Genomic DNA, 23,916 nt, shown 5'->3' with positions numbered 1-23,916 from the left:
GCGTTTCCTGAACATACAGCCCATTTGGGTTACATTTAAGGACAAGTTCTATGATATCATCGAGATTATTGAGAACTCCTCTCACATTCCACTGAAAGATTTGTGTGTCCATTTTGATAGTGTTTTATGCTGTGTGTTCAAGAATGAAAAATTAGCTCACGAAGCCCTTTCTGGGTGCCATAATGAGGGGTTTCTCATTCGTGGAGCGGTCGATGGATTCATACTCCGCCTTAGTTGCTGAATGCACCTTCACACTCAGTGTTGCGTCCAGCACCTCGCAATAAGCAATGAACACGTGCTCTTGCAAGTGATGTGTTAGCTTAGAAAGCCTCGCCTTGTAAAACAAGACCTTGGAGCCCACCAGCCCAGAGGTTGATGAGCCCTTCTTGGATGGCGGAGAAGCGCTGGCTGCACTCCCAAGGAGGTGGATGGTAACACCGCGGGCTCACTATGGTTGGCCACACAGCCACCGGGAGCCGTTGTGGCGCAGCCCTCTGATGTGCCACTTCAGCAAAGCTGGTTTTTGACAGTTGGGACACCTGAATTCGTGCCGCTTTGAACCAAATTTTTTGTTTCACTTTAACTGTGACAATTTCCTTCTTTTTTTTTCCTGTGCGGGCAGGACCACTTTAAAGTGATTAATAACAAGGTTCATTAGTGAATTTTGTTAGTTGGCTAACATCACTATGCAACATGTCTTGCAAGTGGTGTTCATGCATTCAAGTAATACAGCTGATGTGACAGAACTGTAATACTTGTATATTCCTTTCGGAATGGCGCAGTCTCTGGCTAGTCAAATAAAAATTCAGTTTTGATCGGCATATTAGTGCATCTTTAACTCATATACATCACTTTGATGCAATGAGTTTTCGTGGTTTTGTGACGTTGCGTGACAGAGAAAAAGTGGGTGTAGCCCAAAAACTTTTGACCAAAAGCAAAGGGCTAATGACAAAAAAGCGTCAAATCAGGAATAATAATTTTTTTAATGATGACAATCAGTGTGCACACGTCATATCAGATGGGGAGCTATCGCGGTTTTCGTGATGTCGCATGACAGACAGGTGAAGTTGGGGGGTGGCCCGAAAATTTGACCAATCGTGGTGGACTGATTACAGAATTGAAATAGAAATGTTCGGAATAGTTTTATGTTATAGCACCCATGGTGACAGTATTAGTTCTCAGGTAGCATGATGATGACAACAAAGCACCGCTTTCTGTCTTGAATTACAAAAACTCAATTAAAGGATGTTATGTTAGATGCAAAGCTAGCAGCAACAAGTCACTTCACATGTTTTTGGTGTTCCGGAGAATGGCATGTGCCGCAGGACGAACCAGCGAAATGGCTAGTCAAAACGTGGGCCCCTATCACGTTTACGATAGTTGCGGAGTCGTTTGATAAATTCGATATTAAAAACCCACGATGATCCGTACAGAGGACATGTTGTGGTTCGGAGATAAGGTCCTTAGTTTTTGGATAAAACACAATAATGCCAAATTTTTGCCCCCCAAACAAAATTTATGAAAATTAGGTTAAACCCGATTTGTCGCCGAATTTTTCCCTTTTGTAAAGGATAAAACCAATGGAGGTGTTACAGAACTAATGAATGCTGCCCACTTCTTGTGACCACGCAGTGAATATATACATCATATTATTATTATTTATTATTAATACTATAGGCTATGGTACAGACTATGGTATACTTAATACTCAAGCAAAAACTGGTACACACAGTTGAACCTCGATATAACAAACTTCAATATAACGAAATTCTTGATATAATGAAGTATTTAACTTTTCATAGCCTCTCGTCCATAGAACACCATGTATTTAGAACCTCACTTTGTGTGTTTGTATGCGATTTCAGTATAACAAAGTTTCACTGCCACCGCAAAGCAATGCCAAGACAATAAATGGAAACTTCCACCAACGCAGACAGTCAGATGACTAAATTACAAACGGCTGCTTGCAAACACACCTCTCAAATCGCACGCCGCGCGACAAGAGGAACGGCCAAAGTGGAGCCGCATTCTGTTCCGTATAAAGTCCAAGTGCGATAAGATCCTATCACACCCTGCACACTGTGTGCTTAAGGTGCGACTGAAAGTGTGCAAGGGTGAGACAAGAAGAATGGTGGCTTCACGGGTTCCGCCTTCCCGCGCGAGCAAGAGGAAAATGGGGAAGAGGAGCGAGCTCAAGGTAACGCAATCAGGCGTACGCGAGGGGCAGCGGGGGTAAGATGGCACGCGTCATGATTTCTGGCACCGCATCTCAGCCGTGGCTGCACATGCCTGCAAATGTGGCTGAGCGCATATGCATGCGCGCACCCTGCTTTTGAGGTAATCTGCCTCGTGTGCAAAGAGTGGCCGTGCCGAGACGGCGTCGCATCACGTAAGCTGTCTTACCACGCGTTTAGTATTGGGTGTTGCGTAACCTAGAGTTACGGCGACCCGTTGGCACAAGAGGCAGACGAAGCATTCACTCCCCGCTGCCGGCACTTTTTCAGATAGCGTCGTCTCAGTGCGGGCGATGCTATCAGCTACGAGGGGGAGCGCACATGAAAGCGTGGCTGACTTCGCTTAATTCGTACCACCGAGACGATATTGTCGACGTATGCCACATGAAACCGTGTCATTCGTCACCGACTCCAAAATTTATCAGAATGAATTGTTTTCTCATTCAAATTTGCTTTTTTCAATTGCCTGATAATTCTGAAAATTCTGCGGCCCCTTTCCGTGTAAGAAAAATTGATCGGCAGCTGTACTTATTTGCTCAAAAGGTCAAATTTCAATAGAACTAAATTTCAATATAACAAAGCAAATGGCCGATTTTACCTACTTTGTTATATCAAGGTTTAGCTATATATAAAACTATAATATATTTAGAGTGTGCAGACTTTGCGTGAACGAAAGAGTGTTCGCTTTTTAATAATTGCGCTTAAATGAAGAGGTCGCAGTTTCGCCCAAAAGCCAAAGCATCGACTGTGATAAATTCTTACAGCTATACAAAGTTAGGATAGTAGTTTTATTGGCCATATAGGCTTGTAAACATTCACTTCCTAATTAAATTAACAAGCATGGTGTCACGCATGCGCAGGATGAAATGAACACATCTCACTCTATGACGGTGGACACTCTCTGTCAGAATGCTGATGTAAGGAAGAGCTGCAGCAGCAGCGAGCCAATTGACCCTTGTGCTGCCTCTCACTTCTACACAAACTAATTGACGAGAACACAGTGCACACGAAGCTATCAGCCCTTGGTGCACCTAGACTCTGTACCCATTGCAGATCGTTCAAGATGGGGCCTGGGATGCCGCACTCCGCTCCGCCATATGCAGTCGCCATCAGAGTAGAACAAGAGAGCAAGAGCGATGGCGGAAATGCGCCTGGAGTGTCCATATAATTATTATCGCAACAATACAACACTGGCACATTACATCGCATTTCCCGCACATCACATAATCTAAACACTGGTAATGCGCTAGGAAGCAAACTAACACAGCACTGACATTTCTGTTAATTGCAAACAGTAGCTGTGACATTGAGACTATGTTTACCTAACTACTTTACGTTCAAAGAAGTGTGACTGATTTATCTAGTTGGTCTTTAATTAATTTTGTGGCAAGAGATTGTATTGGAACTAAGTAAAATAAGATGACAGCAGACAAGGATGAAAAGCATGGCAGGTCTGGGATGGACAGAGAAACGCCCCTTATGCACGTACTAATAATGTAGATCAACAAGCACTTCTAAGAAAAAGCATCACACCTCCTGTGCTTGCCCTTGTGCACCACTTTTCATACTTTTTTCCAGCATTAAAAAAGCGCAGAGAAAGATGTAAAGAATAGATCACCAAACCTATGCCTATTTTTGTAGTTTTTGTTAATTCGGTTTCTTTAATATGTATTAATAATGCCTGACAATGAGGATTTGTAGAGATGAGTTAATCACATAATTTGTGAGCAACTATCTTTGCCATTGCATCTTCATGTGAGTGATTTCGCTTATTTAAATAGAACATTTGTGTTTAAAATAAGACCCACTGCTTGGATTTATTGTTTTTAAAACTTTCTCAGAACAATTAGGAACTTTGGGATGCCGGGCAATAAAACACCAAATTCTACCCGGTTTTTCTGCCGGACAACATAACTCCAAATTTCTCCTCGGTTTCCCTTTTTAAATATAGCACCCAATTTTTTATGATGATGATGATGTGTGGTGTTTTATGGCGCAAGGGCCAGGTTTGGCCAAAGAGCGCCATGACAAGTGGTAATGTTGACGATGTATTACAGATGGCGTGCACAATGAATTCCTCATGGTAGATGTCACACGGCTGTAAAAGGGTCGAAAACAAGTAGTTGCAAGTGGCGCAGAATATATAGTAGCTAAAATAATGACGGTGACTAGGCAGTGATGTGGGCTATGGCAATGGGCTTTCGTTAAAACATTATGCAATAAAACAACACTGACACCAGAGTTTCAAGAGAGCCCTTGAATGCAGGGCTCTTAGTCATGTGCTAAAAATTGCCTGGCCAAATGATTTTCAGGGTGTCGGTTTCAGCTAAAAAATCTAAGACTATTTGCAGTTTAATAAATGGTTCGTCACTAAGAAAAAATGCAGGATGGAGAGGTATATTTTCCCGATATACAGAAGGGAAATACTTTTTCCTCTCTGTTTCTATTGCAGGGCACTGGATAAGACCATGGAGGACTGTCAGGCTATCGCCGCATCTGCTACAAGTAGGAGGATCCCACCCAGTTAAGAGGTAGGAGTGAGTACTGTAAGTGTGTCCTATTCTTAATCGGCAAAGAAGTACTTCCTTGTACCGTGCTGTTTTGTCACTTATCCAATTCCGCAATCTTGGTTTTATAATATTTAACTTATTCAATGTTTGTGTATCCCACTCTGCTTGCCAATGATTCCTCAATTTACGGCGCAGAAAGGGCTTTAGGTCTGTGGCAGGAATGGGGATATTTCCATCTGTGTCGCTAAAACTCACTGACGTAGCGTTTTCGTCAGCAGCTACGTTGCCTTTTATACCTTTATGGCCAGGTACCCAGCATACGATAATCGCTTGGTTGCACATATATGCGGAGCATAACAAGCTATACAGCTCATTAAAAACCGAATTCTTATGCTTTCATAAGCTAATGAGGGCTCTCACTACATTTAATGAATCTGTGAAGACAATAGCCTTAGCGATATTTGTGAGCCGTATGTGTTGAATGGCCTTAAGAATGGCGTATGCTTCCGCTGTAAAGCACCCAATTTTTACCCACTGAATTAAAAAAATATAAAACTTGAAAACAAAAAACCCTATTCAAAGAGAGTGATAAAGTGCCGCCGGAGAGTGATAACAATGGAGATTAGGCATAAATAAATTTCTATTCTGTCAAGGTAAAGTTTGCTATTTTCGTCTTTTTATTATTGCCAGAATCAGGGACATGCTACATTTTTATTGCCTAAAAATCGGATGCATGGTAGATTTCTACTTTGTTTAGGAGCTCTAATGTCATTTCTACGTTAGTTTACTACTTTAAAACATGGAAAGTAGGGATGTGTTTGATTCAGGGGCGTGTTAGAAAATACTGCCAAATGAAGCAGCAGTGTGTTTCAGTGTTCATTGTGCCTCTTGTTTAATTCAACCCACAGAATAATTGATCATTATTGAAACAGGGATTACATGTATGTGAAGCAACAGCAAAAGTGTGTTACCGTATTTACTCGCATAATGATCGCACTTTTTTGTCAGGAAAAATTGGCGCAAATTCAGGGGTGCGATCATTACGCGGGTTAAATTTCCCGCGGAAAAAAAATATTTTTTTTTCGTCCCGCGTTTGCTGCGGGATGCGGGTGCGGGACACCAAAACAAAAATGGCGGCCGGCGGAGCAAGCCGAACGCACCGAACGCGATCTTTTTTTTTTTTTCTTCTCGTGAGTACATGACGTGCATTGAAACAGTTTCTTCCGTGTCAGTGATGAATAATATCGTTAATATCGGCAAGTTTGCGGCAATAACGTAGCCATGTCCACTTTGAGGGGACAGAAACCCATGGCCGGCGTGCTGCGGAAACTGCGGCAGCTGTTTTCACTACTATCCTAACACGGCACGTTTCCGCTAAGGGTGGGCGAATATCTTAGCTGTGTTACAAGCGTTGGCGTATGAACAGGGTACACTTTTAACGTATCAGTGTAAACGTGGCTACTATCATTGCCGCGCGCGATTTGTTGCGTGCTCACGAGTGCAGATGAAAAGAATCGAAAGGCGCCTTTTTTGTTTTTGTTGACTACAACCATTATAAAGCCTACCCATAATAAAGGCAAGTTTGCTTGTGCGGAAAGTGATGAAAGTAATGAAATGAGGCATCTACTTAGGCATGTTTGGTGCGTGCATACGAGTCGTTCGCGTAGCATTCGACAGATGGTAAGCGCGATCATTATTAGCTAGACATGGCACACGACATATCGCTGCGGCAAGTTCAGGGTGCGATCATTATACGGGAAATAAAAAAAATCGTATTTTGACGACAAAATTCAGGGGTGCGATCATTACGCGAGTGCGATCATTATGCGAGTAAATACGGTATCTATACAATATATACAATGAGATAAAGCAGTCAAGCCAACTGCCAGCTCGTGCAGTGCTTCTTAACCACCTAATCTCCTTCGCCCTCAATGTACTGTTGTCACGCTCATGCGCAAGTGCCACATAACAATATTGTCAACTGCATCAGGACTAAACTAATGGAAGTCGTCTGTATAAAGATATTGACAAGTGTACTTGTTTATCTTTCTCAGATGACTGCTTTTCACCGGATAACAAATGTTAAATGTTATTGCTCGGCACACGACGCCCCGGCATGTATCGGTAGTTTCTCGAACATTATCGATGGTCCTATTTGTTGTCTGTTGTCCCCGAACCTTGTGTAATTTGAATGTATGTATGACGCGAATTGTGTAGTACTTTCTGGAACATGCGAGGGCACCAGCGATTACTCCGGAACCTTCGTCGACTCATGTATAAACGCCGACACGCTTGACCCACTGATCAAGTTTTCAACGATCGCCGACTTTGTTCACCACTACGTTGTGCTTGAGTGTTACTTGTTTCACTAAGCACAAATTCACCCAATAAAGAATTAAATTTGTAACTCACAGTTTTGACACCGCGTCATTCTTCACCGTCACTACAACGTGACAATACCACCATTTCAGCTGCTGGTCATTATACTAGCACAAACCTTTTCCCCTGAATGATGTACAAATACAGTGGCATGTTTAGACATTACAATACCTGCCAACTCTCCCAATTTGTCTGGGAGACTCCTGAATTCTAACCAATCCTCCGGATTTTATGTACATGACCATACATCTCCTACAAAAGTGCCCCAATCCCACTACAAAAAAAAATGAATTGTGTCATGCAGCACAGCCACATCCTAATTGCCATTAGGCCTTAGGTAGCTAGCCGAAGTCAGATTCAAATTCAATCCATTTGTGTCTAGGCAGTCTAGGCCTAACTCAGTCCACATCAGAGATAATGATTGAGACATGCTTTGAGGAGCATGCATGAGGCACAAGTCTAATATGCGCTGCAAAACGGCCACTCACAGAACACGGTACATGTTCTTTAATTATACACACATACACATGCCATGTCCAGCCATAGTACGAGCACTGAGAAACTAATAACTGCACTGGCGGGCATTCAGAGCTGTTACTGATGTTGCTGTGGCACAGAGAAAAAAAATCTAATTTCTTTTTTTCTTTTGTAATTGTTTGATAGTCAAAAAGAACATGTAGAGTGGCACTTACATTAAAAATTTTATGCTTTATGTACATCCAATTATATTACATGTTCATGCTCTGAACAATAAATTTAGTATTAGAGCAACCTCATTACATGGTTCTGGCTCTGTTGCCTACTTATTTCCAATACCTCAAAAGCCCATAAAATGGGTTTTACTTGAGGAGTGGGCGCATACATTTTATTTAACGTAATTTAGTTCTTCAATGATGCACTTATAATGAAGAGGGTTCTCATGAAGAACAGCTGACCTGAGATACGAGGGTCAACACCCAATACAGTGAAAGCTCGTTAATTCGAACTTCAATAATTCGAATTTATGGATAATTCGAACTGTACGATTTGGTCCGGCCAAGCTCCACAGAAGTCTATGTATAAAAAAGTTCGTTAATTCGAACGCGAGAAGGTTCCCTCACGGATAATTCGAACTACGCTCGCCTGGCACACGGCCATAGAAACGCGCCTACTGCCTACACACAAGGCTGTATTGCCTCCGAAACGGAGAGAACGGCGAGAGAAGGCAAAATCGGAAAAAAATCTAACCGAAGCGGGGTCAGCCAGAAGGCAGCGGCGGCTGCCGCCTCTCCGTTCTACGCAACCTCCGAGACGTCTAGCCCGTTGCGAATCTCAGAGGCTTTGCAAATCTTGTACAGCTGCTAATGTTGTGCGGAGATGGCACGGCAAGTGCCAAAACACAGCGAATCAAGTACGTCGCAGCTGCACTTGCAATCAAGAACCAACGAATCAGGGCCTTCGCCACCTTCACATGTTCAGCGTCTTTGTCTCGGCAGTCTTCATCAGCTGTGCGCCTATGTTTTCAGCTTAGGAGGTATCAGCCGTCGCGATTCATTGTGATGGTGTTAAGCCTCGGCTAACGTTCGTTTCGGTGGACATCGGTGGTGTGGCACAGTCGGACCCAGAGCTTCGACTTGATCACTTTCTGACACGCCAAATTTCCGACATGCCCTACTGCTTCCAAATTGCAGTGTACTGTTGCTCTCCTTCACTTTCGTTAGTTCGAACTTTCGTTAATTCGAACTGAAGCAGCTTCCCCTTGCGGTTCGAATTAACGAGCTTTTACTGTATCACAAGAATGAGAAAAACAACCTTGCAGTCCCTGAATATGTCTTCAAAGGATACTTTCTCACAATATGACCCCTCTACAATTGAAAGCTTTAGCAAAACAAGATTAACACCAACCTCGGGATAGGTAATGTATCCACCTCCTTCGGCAGCTTTCCCAAGGGTGAGGCATGAAACACCATGCCAGGCTTTATGACCAAGTCTCCAGACCAAGCCATATGTCGGTATGCCAACCACTATCTTTGACTTCGGCATCCCTTTGGAGACCCAAAACTTAGCTGAAGATGCCTAAGTAGCAAGAAAACAGAAGAAACTCAGTTTTTGTGCACGCCTTGTGAATACAGATTGAAAAAAAAAAAGCAACAACCAAGTGTCAGGAATTGAGCAAGATTTTTTTAAGTACACAATATAGTAAACAAATTGCGAATTCAGCTTGCTTACAAATTCAGCTCAAAGTATTTCTTCCCTCAAACCAGTCTTCCATCAGGGCAGGTGCTGTACTACAATATAGCTTTTTTTTTTCTGCACCAAAAATTTAGAAGGACACTAAAAATTATTAAGTTAAGCTGCATTTGTAAATTACAATGCTTTAATTACACTGCAGCCACTTTCCTCGTGAGAGGAGACTCAGCAAACCAGGGAAGACACAAAAATGAGATGGGTTGCAACAGCACCATGAAGTTTTGACACCAGCTTGCTGTGACTATGAATTTTGGCAGCCTTTACATGGGTTTTGTTAATTGTTCATCTATAAGGAAGGTCTAGGCTGCATGCTAAAACAACCAAGAAGTAAGCATAGCAAGTTTCGAGGATGTTTTCTGCACCATAAGGTCAGATTGCCACTTAGATTGCAGCACAAAATTCAAGAGAGGGATGCTTGGCCTTCATTTTCTCCCGTAATAATCAGCCTTTTTCTACCAAGTGAATGAATATAATGCTCTGAAAAAATACTCAGCCAGTCTCAACTGAATTGATTCAGTGAAGATATTTAGTGTCCCTTTGAGTCATGTTCAAGTACACAGATGCAGAGCAGTGTGAAAAAGTGCCAATGTCATCAATAAAACACATACACATAATAAACAAAAAGCTTGTTTTTAAAGGAGCATTCCAATTATAAGCAGTTACAGAATTCTAATGCATTGTTTCTCCCTTAGGGGCTACCTCGGTCATAAGCAATTACTTCTGTAATAGGTTATGAATGTTGAACAAATCAGTTCTGCAGAAGTCTGCAAAGTGGAGGAAGTTCCATGACAGCTCCAGAAAGCTTTCTTTGCCTGTTCCCCCGACTTTAAGGGTGCTGGTTACTGACTGCTGCCTTGCCAAATATACCAGTCAAGCCACTGGGTATGTCCACTGGCCATATGTCCGAATACACAATGTGGGCCACTGGCAGGGTGTCAGAATGAAATGTTTTTCATTCTGGTTTTAGTTTCGTTCCACTGAAAAAAGTTGTGTTCCAGTTCTGCTCCGAAACGAAAAAAAAAAAAAAGATCCGTAACGGTTCATAATGGTTTTGGTGTGCATGCAAACATTTTCGAAGCAAAGCAGCGATCAAAACATAGTATTATTTTTCTCAATAAGTTAATTATGCATTCTCAGATCATGCTTGAGTCAAGGCACTGAGCATGATATCAAAAGCAGTACATCATCGAGTGCACTCGCTGAAATACGAGACCGCTGTTCCGATAGAACGAACATAAATGAATGATAAAACTTCGATAACAAAGCGTTGTACCAGTAGAAAACGAAACAATAAGTTCTTTAGCGCGCAAGCCCTAGGTTTTACTAGGATGCAGATATGCTAGTGCACCAAGCGGCACACTTACATTTTCTTCACATTGTTCAACCTGTACTTACAAACGCCATAGCTAACACTGTATATCTAGGTGCCATTTGTTAAATGTTCTTGTATATACATATATATAATTTTCTGCATTAGTAACTCCTGTTTGTTGACTTTAACCGTTTTGCTTGTAACTGCTCCCCTCTATAATGCCATAATGGCCCTGAGGGTATGCTAAATAAATAAATTAGTGGAGCGCTCGACCAGCTATTGTTTGCACTATCGCTACCTGAAATACGTGCTAGTGCAAACACCTGAGATATGCGCTAGTGCTGACATTGCCTAATGTCAGTTGTTTTCAGATTATCGACTTTCTCCTTGAATCGAAAACTGGTAAACAATATTTCGGTTTCACTCCGAAACAAAATAATGAGTAATGTTTCGGTTACATTTTCGTTCCGGTCATAAATGTCCCTTCACTTTTTGTCCACGCTTGGCTGATCATGTTGCCTCTTTTTCTGCTTGTCTATTCAGGCATTGACTGGCACATACTCGTAAACAGAGATTGGCCAAGAATGTTTACATACCCATTGGCACACATGCTCAGTGTTCCAAGTTGTCTATTCGTTTGCATAAATGATGCACAGTTGCTTCACTGGCTAGACCTTAGATATTGACACTTTAGACATTCCCGAGCACATCTATCCCTTTAGCTTGACTTAATATTAGACTTTAGTGTGCCTTTAAACCTAACAAATGGTTTAATTCTTTAACACTGTTTATATCTCATGTTCCAAGAAACGTTTTCACATGTCAATGGTTTGTTGGCCTTCAAGCAAGATCTTGCGCAATTCCACCAGTCATAAAACATGAGATGGGACATGTGAAAAAAAGATAGGGAAGGGATGACATTAAAAAAAACATTTCTTTGTTAGAATTTTTAGAAAAGCAAGCCCTCAGCTTAAAAAAGCATCTCAAAGCAAAGAAATTTGGGAAAATTATTAACCATATTCAGAGTAGCAAAGTAACCAATCTCTCTCCTTCTTCCATGGAGAGGACTGTTGTGCCCAGAGAAGGGATAATACCACTTGAAAAGATGTAGGTCATATGTCATCAGGTTAATGAAATCCACAAATCTGAAAGTAAATCACAGAGAAAAAATTTGCAGCACACTATGCACAATTTAATTTGCACAAGGTGATGTGACGGCATGTCGTAACACTAAAAGAGCGTGAAGACCAAGATGTAAGTCCAAGATGTAAATGCCATTCTTCATTTATTCTTCATTTAATCATCCTTATTCACCCCCATCCCATACCCCTGTATGCCCTGCGGCATTTACCCTCGCATTAAAAAAAAAATGCCATTCAACAGACGCTGAGTACAAAAAAAGCTCTACCACAATAGCTCTACCACAAAAGCAATTTTAAGCAGCAATGCATGAGTGAACCAATAACTACAAAGTTAAATTTTCCCTATGTGTTAGACCAGCTAGCAAGCCGCAACAATATATTAATTTATTAACTTATTTTCTTAAATATACAGGGGTTATAAAATAGGAAAGAAAATTTTAGTACAGCACGTCCTTGCTATGCTTCTTTTTTTTTGGGGGGGGGAGGGGGGTAATTGAAAAGGTTGGATAATCACTTCTCTCCTGTTGCAGAATCAGCAACACATGACCATTTTGTTTCAAATAATCAGTAAACAGATATTCACAAGTGCTTTCTATGACAAACCTATTACAAAAGACAACAGTGCAAAGAAGAAAGAAGCAAAAAGCAGTGACAGATATGTAAGCGTTAACAAAAAAATACACCTGTTATATTTCAAATATAAACTTATGACAAATAATTTGTCGTAAGTTTGTCAGCAAGTTCAATGCATGTTTGCAATGATATCTTCCTCATTAACTTTAATTTCTGCAATTTCTCACTGTCACTTCAATTACACTTTGTGCTCTTTTCATCATCATCATCATCATCAGCCTATTTTATGTCCACTGCAGGACGAAGGCCTATTTCCTGTGTCCTGTGCCAACCAATTCCAACTAGCGCCCGCGAATTTCCTAATTTCATTGCCCCACCTAGCCTTCTGCCATCCTCGGCTGTGCTTCCCTTCTCTTGGCACCCATTCTGTGACCCTAATGGTCCACTAGTTATCTAACCTGGGCATTACATGACCTGCCCAGTTCCATTTCTTCTCTTAATGTCAATTAGAATATCAGCTATACCTGTTTGCTCTCCGATCCAAACCACTCCATTTCTGTCTCCTAACATTATGCCTACCATTCTTCGTTCCATCAATCTTTGCGGGGTCTTTAACTTATTCTCAAGCTTCTTTGTCAGTTCTCAAGATTCTGCCCCATATGTCAGCACCCGTAAAATGCACTAATGGTACACCTTCTTTTTCAATGATAATGGTAAACTTCCAGTCAGGAGCTGACAATGTCTGCTGTATGCGCTCAAACCCATTTTTATTCTTCTGTGAATTTCATTTTCATGATCAGGGTTCCCTGCGAGTAATTGACCTAGGTTAACCTAGTCCTTCACAGACTCTAGAGGCTGGCTGGCGATCCTGAATTCTTGTTTCCTTGCCCAGCTATTCATCATTATCTTTGTCTGCAGCATATTAATCATCAACTCCACTCTTACACTTTATCTGTTAAGGTCCTCAATCATTTGTTGTAACTCATCTCCAGTTTGCTGAACAGGACAATGTCATCTGCAAACCGAAAGTTGCTGAGATATTCACCATTGATCCTTACTCCTAAGCCTTCCCAGTTTAATAGCTTGAATACTTCTTCCAAGCACGCAGTGAATAGCATTGGAGACATTGTGTCTCCTTGTCTGACCCCTTTCTTTATAAGTATCTTCCTACTTTTCTTGTGTAGAATTAAGGCAGCTGGGTGGGGAACCTCTGTAGATATTTTCCAAGATATTGTTACCGGAAGGAAGAAGCGTACGGCTATCCACAGATGGCTTTTAATGGCGGAGCCAACAAGCGTAGAGCAGTGACAAATACCTAAAGTCTTCTTCGTCGTCTTCAAAGCCACCATCAGCATCCTCTTCTTCCCACTTTACAGACTGTGACATCACCCGCGTCGGAAAAAGCACCTTATTGGTGCGGCTCATCGGTCCGAGAAAGGTACGGTACGAGATGGCTGACGTGGATGATGTCAGAGAAAGGTGAAAGCACGGTTCCATCCAGTGGAGACACTTCATATGTGACAGGAGTCACCTGACGAAGGATGCGGTAAGGGCCGTAGTAACGCAAGAGGAGTTTCTCAGAAAGACCAACATGCCGAGTTGGAGACCAAGCTAGCACAAGAGTACCTGGTTCGTACTCCAGGTCATGATGGCGCTGGTCGTAACAGCACTTCTGGCGTGTCTGTGAAGCAGAAAGACGAATGCGGGCAATTGGGAGTGCTTGGGTCGCTGTGGCTATGACATCCCGAGTGTACTCTGTCGGCAAGTCGAGTGTGGTCGAAAGGAGAGTCTTGAAAAGCAAAGTCGGCTCACAGATGAAGAGGAGATAGAAGGGTGAGTAGCCAGCTGTGTCATGGAGCGAGGAACTGTAAGCGAACGTGACAAATGGTAGAGCAGTGTTCCAGTTGCGATGATCAGAGGAAACAATACATTGTTAGCATGTTAGTTAATGTGCGGTTTAGGTTTTCGGTAAGACTGTTAGTTTGAGGATGGTAAGTGGTAGTAAGCTTGTGTTTAGTAGCACAGGATCGAAGTAAGTCGTCTATGACTTTGGCAAGAAAGTATCTGCCGGCCGCGATCGGTGAGAGGTTGACGAGGTGCATCGTGGTGCAAGATAACGTCATGAAGCAAGAAGTCAGCAACGTCTGTAGTGCAACTGGTCGGTAGGGCTCTAGTAATGGCATAGCCAGTCGTATAGTCCGTAGCGACGGCAATCCACTTATTTCCGACATTTGACATTGGGAATGGCGCGAGCTAAACGCCAACGCGTAAAAAAGGGTCGGTCGGTATATCCAAAGACTGCAGCAGACCAGCAGGATGCACAGCGGGTCTTTTCCAGCGTTGACATGACTCACACGGGGCAACATAGCACCGGACGGAGCGGTTGAGACGGGGCCAGAAAAACCGTCGCCGAATTCGGTCATAGGTCCGAGTGATGCGGAGGTGTCTAGCGGTGGCAACATCCTGCAGTTGCTTGAGTACGATCTGTTAAAGATGCGACAGAATGACGGTTAGGAGCTCAGGCCCGTCGAGGTGCATGTTGCGGCGATACAGGATGCCATTTTGTAGCACGAACATGTGAAGGGATGGGTCAGCCGGATCGGAGAGCAGGCGTTCGATAATGTGTCATAACAATTCATCATGTCGTTGTTCACCACCAATGTCTTTTGAGGTGGAGAGTGAAAAAATGGAGATTGGTGCGACATTCACTAAACCGTCCGGTGCATTGTCGGGATGACGAGACAGGCAGTCGGCGTCCTGATGTAGACGACCCGACTCGTAGACCACAGTGTGTGTATTCCTGCAGCCGCAGGGCCCAGCGACCTAGGCGTCCGGTGGGATCCTTGAGGGAAGAAAGCCAACAAAGGGCGTGGTGATTTGCTGCAACTGTAAATGGTCGACCATTGTAAATGGTCGACCATATATGTAGGGTCGGAACTTGCCCACCAGCCAAATGAGGGCGAGACACTCGCACTCCGGAATCGAGTAATTGCGCTCGGCTGGAGAGAGGAGGCAGCTGGCGTAGGCGATAATGCGGTTGTGCCCACATTGGCGATGAGCTAAAATTGTGTCGATACCGTAGCCACTGGCGTCAGTGCGGATTTCAGTCAGAGTGGAAGCATCAAAATGGGCGAGAACAGGAGGTGTGGTGAGCAGCATGATGAGCTGTGTGAAAGCAGGCGCTTGTTCAGAGCCCCAGCAGAAAGGAGTGTCTTCCTTGAGGAGGTCAGTCAGGGGATGGGCAGGCAATATGGGCGAAATTTTCCACAAACCTGCGGAAGTACGAGCAAAGGCCAATAAATCTGCAAACATCTTTGGCACAAGTTGGTACGGGGAAATTCTGCACAGCATGAACTTTAGTGGGGTCGGGGCAAATGCCTGACGAATCGACGAGGTGTCCGAGCATGGTTATTTGGCGGTGACCGAAGTGGCACTTGGACGAATTGAGCTGAAAGCCAGCGCTACGAAAAACAGAAAAAACAAATGAATTTCTTTCAAGATAGGTCGCAGAAGTTGAAGAGAATATGATGACGTCATCCAAGTAGCACAAACAAATGGACCATTTCAAGCCACGTAAGAGCATGTCCATCATCCGTTCAAAGGTCGCCAGGGCACTGCACAAGCCAAAGGGCATTACCCTGAACTGATATAGGCCGTGTTTGGTGTGACGAATGCGGTCTTTTCATGGTCTAGTTCATCCAAGGAAATTTGCCAATATCCAGAGCGAAGGTCTATCGATGAAAAATAAGTGGCATCATGGAGACAATCCAGAGCATCATCAATGCGGGGAAGTGAATATATATCTTTCTTGGTGATCGTGTTTAGAGAACTGTTAGCTGTTATTCTTCTTTTTGACGAGAACAACAGAAAAAGCCCACAGGCTGGAAGCGTGTTCAATAATCCCTTTGGCAAGCATTTTGTCAAGCTCACTCTGGATAACTTGTCGCTCAGAGGGAGACACCCGGCATGGGCGTCGGTGAACAGGTGCTGCATCGCCAGTATTTATACGGTGCTTCATGACCGCAGTTTGACCCAAAGGATGATTGTTCAGGTTGAAAATGTTGGAGTACGACTCAAGGAGGCCACGGATCTCTGCAGCTTGTTGGGTTGATAGGTCCGGTGCAATCATCTTTGTAAAGTCGTCGGGCGGGGCAGACGCAGAAGGCGCAGAATGAGCACTGGTCAAAGATGGCACAACAGATAGAGCGGAATGTGGCATTTGTGCAACGTGACAACATGGAAAGGGACATGCTCCACAGAAGTACTTGTGGGCACTGTCCGAAATTTAGGATGGGAAGACATGTCTGATTGCCCACTACAGAAACGATGGTGCATGGGAAGGAGACATTGTGAGAAAGCAGGACTGAAGTCGTATGAGTAAGGACATAGTCTCCGTCAGGTACAGGTGGGCAGGCTAAAACAGTGATGCAGGTTGCTGCTAGAGACGGGAGGCGAATAAAATCCGCAGAACAAAGCTGAGTTGGAGTTTGGGCAGGAAGGTCAACGGGAAGGGGTAGGTCAAGTTGTACTACACCGGCTGAACAGTCTATCAGAGCAGAATGGGCGATCAAAAAGTCAAGTCCAAGGATCCCATCGTGAGGGCAACGTTCAAGCACACTAAACAAAATAAATGTATGGCGGCCGGCGACTCTCACACGTGCAGTACACATTCTAAGCACAGCTGGAGTTCCACCGTCAGCGACCTGGAGCAGCCGAGTCGGAGCAGGAGTGAGTACTTTCTTCAAGTGCATTCAAACCTCCGCACTCATGATAGAAATTTGCACTCCAGTGTCGATGAGTGCTGTAACGGGCAAACCATCCACGTCCATGTCCAGAAGGCAGGGACAGCAGATGAATTTCTGGTCGGGGTGCTAGGGCAGCATTACCTCCAGGAGCCGCCCCAGTTAGTTTCCCATCGGAGAATGGTGACGGTAAGCTGGGGACGCGGAGCGACGCAGCAGGAGCGAACGGGAGCGGCGACTGTGTGGTGATGGCGAGTGGCTAGTCGCAGTGACTCGAGCGTTGTCAGGTGTGTCTTCAACCTCAGTGGAGATTGCAGGTGGGCGAGGATTCACTGGGGAGCAGCGGTAGGCGGGAAAGCTTTGTCAAGAGTGGGCTGGCCAGGAACTTCAGCAGTGGCGAGAGATGTGGGCCACATGTCCACAATAAAAGCAGATGGGTCTATCATCATGTGTGCAGCATTGGGCCGTGTTGCGATAGCTCGGATGTGGACCGTATGGGCTCCGGTGAACAGGGGCAGAGGCAGCAGACGAAGCGAAGTCAGGATGGTTGGCAGAGCAGATGGATGGAAGACCCACATTGGCAAGTTCTTGACGAATAACCGACCGAATGAGAGACACGAGCGGCCGTGAATCTTCAAAGCACTGCGTCACTGGCATGGCAGGAGACGCAGATTCGATTTCTCGCCGGACGATACGTACGACGCTCTCGGAGGAGTTGGGCTCACGCTGTAGACAAATGTCTTCGCACGTCAATAAAGCTGCGGTATTGGGTTGACGCGTAAGCTGTTGAACTAAGCGGCAGCTCTTCGCGTCTTCAAAGCGGTGACATTTGTTAATGATCTCATTGACCGTTGTTATATTCTTGTAAACAAGAAGGTGTAACGCTAGAATAGCAGCTTGGGCTTGTCGGTTTTCCATCCTGGTGTTAACAGCGCAAAACGTAGACGGGACACGAGACGAGAAGATGACATCACAAGCGCTGACTTTCAACAATGTTTATTTGAAAGAAAAAGTCTGAGAAGGGCAGATGACAGAAAACAATTGCCGTTTTTGCAGGAAAAACTAAAGCTACTAACTGCTGACTATCTTTTCCAGGTGAAATCCTCAGATGATGTAATAAGGTTTTTAAAAGACAATTCTAGCACTGGCTTTGCAGCATGCTCTGTAGACGTTAAAGATTTATATTATTCAATCCCCCAAGATGGGATATTGGAGTGCATGGAAAAATGTATAGATGCACACAGTGCTGCCGCTTTTCAAAATGCCTGCGGGGTTTCGACTGGTGGGTTCCTGGAACTCCTTTCTGTATATTTGAAGTCCACTCATGTTATGTAGGAGGGGAATGTGTACCTCCAGAAACGTGGCGTCTGTCTAGGGCCATGTGTTGCACCAGCACTTAGTGATTTGTACCTTGCCCAAAAAGATAGATTACTTCAAAATGCCCTAACCAGAACAAGCATCTGGAAAGTCTTTTGTTATGTTGACGATTACTTAGTTCTGTGAGATAGGTGTGGCGCGAATTCAGATGACGTAGTTTCGGAGGCAGTAACGTGCTTTAGTAATATGCTTCAGCCGCTTGCTGTTACACACGAGGTCCTCACGCAAGGGTCTTTGAGATTCCTTGATCTCAGACTCGAGCTCTCCAGGGGGAAGGTCTGCTGGGCCTATGAACCCAGAGGCGACGAGGCACCACTGCCATTCCAATCAGCGCATTCAAAACTGGTGAAGAAAGCCATTGCAAACCTTTGTCTAACAAATGCGCTTAAAAATCGTATATCCATGTGAAGGAACAAAGTTTTCGTCGGCAGTTTGACCGCCTTACTAGGGCTGGTGACCCGTCGCACCTTCTTGTGTCTGTTGCAGAACAAATGAGCAAGAACCTAAAACTCGAGCGTGTCCATGGCGAGCAAGGTGGCGAGAAGCCAAAAATGAAAGAAAAGCGAAGGACCGTGGCCCTGCCATAAAGCACAACTTATCTCACCACTTGAAAAAGATTGGGCACAAAGCTGGAGTTAATGTAGTGCTTACTGCCCCGGAAAAACTGAAAAGCCTCTGCCAACGTGTCAATGCAGAAGAGCCAATAAAGAAGCAAGGGTGCGCGATAAATGACCAAAGCCGTTTCGTGGATTGCACAGAAGCCGTGGCGTATTCAATACCTTTGAAATTTGGAAAAAAAGTATATAAGGCAAACTACAAGCTACACAAACGAAAGACTAAAGGAACATAAACTTAGCGTTGAGCAGGCTAACAGGAATCTATAGGTATCCATGTCAGGGATTGCCCCTCTAAAGCTTGCGCCACAGAATTCAGACGCTGTGAAGTGCTAAAAAAACACAATGACCAGCTGGTTCGGGAGATAACCGAGGCAGCCGAGATTGTCAGACTTCGTGACCAATGCGTTAGCATGCCGTCCTTGTTACTAACAAAAAAAAGAACTTGGGCTTTTGCACGTACAACCGCTATCTTGAGTGAAAAAAAAAAGTGTGTGTTTCACATGATGTGCAATCACGTGACTGCGACACGTGTGGGCAATGGTATAAGAAGCCGTTTTTCTTTCAAATAAACGTTGCTGAAAGTCAGCGATTGTGGTGTCGTCTTCTCGTCTCGTGTCCCATCTACGTTTTGCACTGTTAACAGCAGGAGGTGTAATGCATCGTCCACAATGCCTTTTAAAACATGGCTGACCTTGTCTGCCTCTGCCATATTATTATCCACATTGTGGCAAAGAGTGAGGATGTCCTGGATGTACGCCACGTAAGATTCAGTGGACGGTTGTGCACGGGTCCCAAGATCCATTTTAGCAGCACGTTGGCAGCCGATGGGTTTGCCGAACAAATCTCTAAGCTTCTGTTTCCACTGGTCCCAACTTGTAATCTTTTCTTTGGGCGTCTCAAACCAAATCAGTGCTGTTTTTTTAGGTAGAATATTGTATTAGCCAGCATAAGCGTGTTATTCCACCTGTTGTGTGCACAGACCCGTTCGTAATTCTGCAACCGGTCATCAATGTTAACATTATCAATCCTGGAAAACATGCTAAGGTCGCGAGGCTGGGCCCGGATGACCGTTGGTGGGGATGACGGGGCCATGGTTGAAGACTCTCCTTCAGATGAAATGGCAGCCAGGTTACGTCCACTGCGGAGCTCCGTCTTGTGCAAGTGATTACCCAGCAACTCCACCAATGATGTTATGGGAAGGAAGAAGCGTACGGCTATTCACAGATGGCTTTTAATGGCGGAGCCAAGAAGCGTAGAGCAGCAACAAAAGCCTAAAGTCTTCTTTGTCGTCTTCAAGGCCACCATCACCGTCGTCTTCTTCCCACATTACAGACTGTGACAATATTTACGTAAGCGGCTTGTACTCCTTGAGTATGTAATGCCTCTATGACTGCTGGTATCTCTACTGAATCAAATGTCTTTTCGTAATCTATGAAATCCATATAAAGAGGCTGACTGTACTCTGCAGATTTCTCAATTACCTGATTAATGACATGGATGTGATCCATTGTAGAGTATCCCTTCCTGAAGCCAGCCTGTTCTTGGTGAATATTATATATAATACTGGGAGTAAGCTAATGGGCCTATCATTTTTCAATTCTTTGATGTCTCCATTTTTGTGAACTAGTATAATGCTTGCATTCGTCCAGTTCTCTGGGACCCTTGAATTTGATAAGACACTTCGTACAAAGAGCTGCCAGTTTTCCAAGCATTATGTCTCCCCCATCTATGATTAAGCCGACTGTTATTCCATCTTCTCCTGCCACTCTTACTCGTTTCATGTCTTGCAAGGCCCTTCTGACCTCATCGCTAGTTATAGAAGGAGCCTCTGCAACCTGTTCATTACTGCTTCGAATCGAGGTACCGTGGCTCCTCTAGGTACTGTACAGGTCAGTATAGAATTATTCTGCTGCTTTTACTATACCCTCGAGATTCCTGATGATATTACCCTGCTTATCTTTCAGTGCATACATCTTGGTTTGTCCTATGCCAAGTTTCCTTCTCATTGATTTCACGCTGCGTCCATTTTTTACGGCTTCCTCAGTCTTTCTCTCTTTATAATTTCGAATATCTCTTATTTTCTCCTTGTTGATAAGTTTTGACAGTTCCACGAATTCTATCTTATCTCTTGAGTTGGACACTGTCATTCTTTGTCGTTGCTTTATAAGGTCTTTTGTTACTTGGGAGAGCTTGCTTGCTGGCTGCCTTGGTGCCTTACCTCCCACTTCAATTGCTGCCTCTGAAGTCAGCCTAGCTAGTTTCATTCATTACCTCTATGTCATCATCTCTCTGTTCTAAGGCTGCATATTTGTTTGCAAGTACCAGCCTGAATTTGTCTGCTTGTACCCTTACTGCATCTAGGTTGGCCTGTTTCTTCTTGATCAATGTTACTCTTTCTCTCTTCAAATTGAGGTGAATCCTAGCCCTCACTAACCTATGATCACTGCACTTTACCTTACTTATAACTTCTACATCCGGCACTGTGCTGGGATTGGTAAAAAGTATGAAATCAATTTCATTTCTTGTTTCACCATTAGGGCTCTTCCAGGCCCACTTTCTGTTGCTACGCTACCTGAAAAAGGTGTTCATTATTCGAAGCTTATTCCTTTCTGCGAATTCTACCAGCATCTCTCCAGCATTTCTAGGTTCAACGCGTAGTTGCCAATTGCTTGTTCACCAGCCTGCATTTTCTCCACTTTTGCATTGAAGTCGCCCATTACTACAGCATATTGAGTTTGCAGTTTTCTCATCGTTAATTCAACATCTTCGTAAAACTGATCTAGTTCATCATCACAATGACTGGATGTTGGAGCGTAGGTTTGTAGTACCTTAATCTGTACCTCTTATTAAGTTTGATTATGACTACTGCTATTATTTCATTCTGCAAATATAGTCTTACAGTTTTCCATATCTGAGAAACTCCAGACAGTAAGTTTAGTCTCACTGCATGGGTTATTAAGATATGACTAAACCCATCTGAGCTCTATGGTGCATAGTTTCAGTAAAATACAATATGTGCTTTATCAAGCATTTCTTAATAAATGAGTACATCCACAGTGCAAATCTATGATTCAGTTTTTAAGAAGTCACCAACAAATTCCACAACTCATGTAGAACCTAATGCAAAAAAAAGTGAAGGCCTCCTGGCTGTTGCCAGCAATGGCAGACACAAACTGTACTTTCTTTTTTCTCTCTCGCTCTCTCTCTTTCAATGCAGTGCAATGCATGCTTTGAGTTACGAGATACACAGACAAAAATTTCATTCAAATGTATTAGCTGCACTCTGCCATTATGTTAAGGAGTATAACGATAATTAAAAAATGTAATGCCATTGGATTCGGCATTATGACCCACATATCTGTGAACGTAGGACAATGAATGAATTATTAGACTAAAGCTCCTATAATTCCTACAAGCATTGGTTGAAAGAACGAGAGACAATATGTCTACAGCTAATTAATAAATGTATACACATAGCTAAACAAGGTCGGCTGAAGCAGCTAGGTAGAACGGAAAGTTGTTTCTTACCTCTCAATCTCTTGAATATTGTAAGAGGAGTTCACGATGACAGACTGTGCAGCAACTGCTGCTGAGAGAATTAGTTTATGTCGTCCTGAAGCAATGGCCTCATTGTCAAATGCGGTTCGCAATTTCTATAACAGAATGTCAATGATCAACAACCCCGTTCAGTTCAAAGAGTTTATACACATCAGCATACCTGTAAAAGCCTAGTGAAGTGGGCTTTGCCGTTACGAATATCCATAGGAAATTCCCAGTCAATGTCAATGCCATCTACATTATTTCTCCGTAGGGTTTCCACTACAGAAGCGACAAATCTGCCAAGTTAGAAGGCAAGTGTATTTAAACAGTTTACGACATGACTGAATAACTGAAATAAAAAAACACAATGACTCACCTGTCGGCATTCGAAGAATCAGAAACCATGTCGTGAAAACAACGCGAATTGGCCCCTCCTCCCACTGAGAGCATGACTTTCAAAGAAGGATTACTTGCTTTCAGATTCGCTACAGCTTGATAGGACGACTCCCCATCCGTGGACCCTTTGCTAAGGATGCCGTTTTCGACTTCAGTGAAGCCCAAAATAAGGTGTGTGCACAAGCTTGTATCAAGATCATCCGGCTTGAGCTTGTCCTTATCCCAGCTGTAGTAAGACACGGTCAAAATATCTGCAGGAGACATGGCAGGGTACCATAAAACTAGAGTCTGCGCCGCTTCGTTGACTCTACCGACATAACCTGCGTCTATGCTCGCAGTAGGCAGCCCGCCACAATATAGTGAAAAGGCTATGGCCCGAAACACATATCCCAAACAACGTAGTTTCGAAAAACCGCTCAAGTGCAGGACAATATGCAAACAAAACAGCCATCAAAAGCATGAAAACATACCTTGGTTCTTGTTTGACATGGGCGTCATATCAAAGAAGATCGCAAGGGAGCGAAATCTCTCAAACCTTTTCTTTTCGCACGACACGCTTCACAGTTGCATGCAGTTAAAATGCTAATACCATCGTATTGAAGGCTCTTTGGCGGCCTTCAAAGATGTTTTGGATGATTCGGGTTGCTAAGCTCCAGCCACAGAACACCTCTCCAGCCTCCAGCCTCAGCCCCACCACGATAAACAGCAGGCGTTGGCTCGATACTATTTTAGATATCTATTATGGGGGGAGGAGCAGAGTGAAAACTAGTTTAAGGCGAAGGGGATATAAAAAAAGATAGGAGCAAGTAATTAAGTAAGTGGTCCTGATCCCTTTTGACTCAGGGCAGGCGTTTGTCAACGGGGA

At 43.7% G+C, this 23,916-nt stretch overlaps 1 protein-coding gene across 1 annotated transcript in view; it reads right to left on the bottom strand.

Annotated features, from left to right (window-relative positions):
- LOC135906043 (chitotriosidase-1-like) overlaps positions 1-23,916 on the bottom strand; it is a 61,584-nt gene extending 37,668 nt beyond the window's left edge. The window contains exons 1-6 of the mRNA XM_065437189.2: positions 23,522-23,916; positions 23,032-23,302; positions 22,834-22,951; positions 22,644-22,768; positions 11,680-11,809; positions 9,008-9,178 (exon numbers count right to left, since the gene is read on the bottom strand). Coding sequence (XP_065293261.1) covers positions 9,008-9,178; positions 11,680-11,809; positions 22,644-22,768; positions 22,834-22,951; positions 23,032-23,302; positions 23,522-23,549 — 843 coding nt within the window. The 5' untranslated portion in view covers positions 23,550-23,916. The remainder of the gene's footprint in view (positions 1-9,007; positions 9,179-11,679; positions 11,810-22,643; positions 22,769-22,833; positions 22,952-23,031; positions 23,303-23,521) is intronic.

Source organism: Dermacentor albipictus, chromosome 1, assembly GCF_038994185.2.
Source record: "Dermacentor albipictus isolate Rhodes 1998 colony chromosome 1, USDA_Dalb.pri_finalv2, whole genome shotgun sequence".
NCBI classification, from domain to species: domain Eukaryota; kingdom Metazoa; phylum Arthropoda; class Arachnida; order Ixodida; family Ixodidae; genus Dermacentor; species Dermacentor albipictus.
The sequence above is the reverse complement of the archived record's forward strand: the minus strand, read 5'-3'. Positions and strand labels throughout refer to the sequence as shown.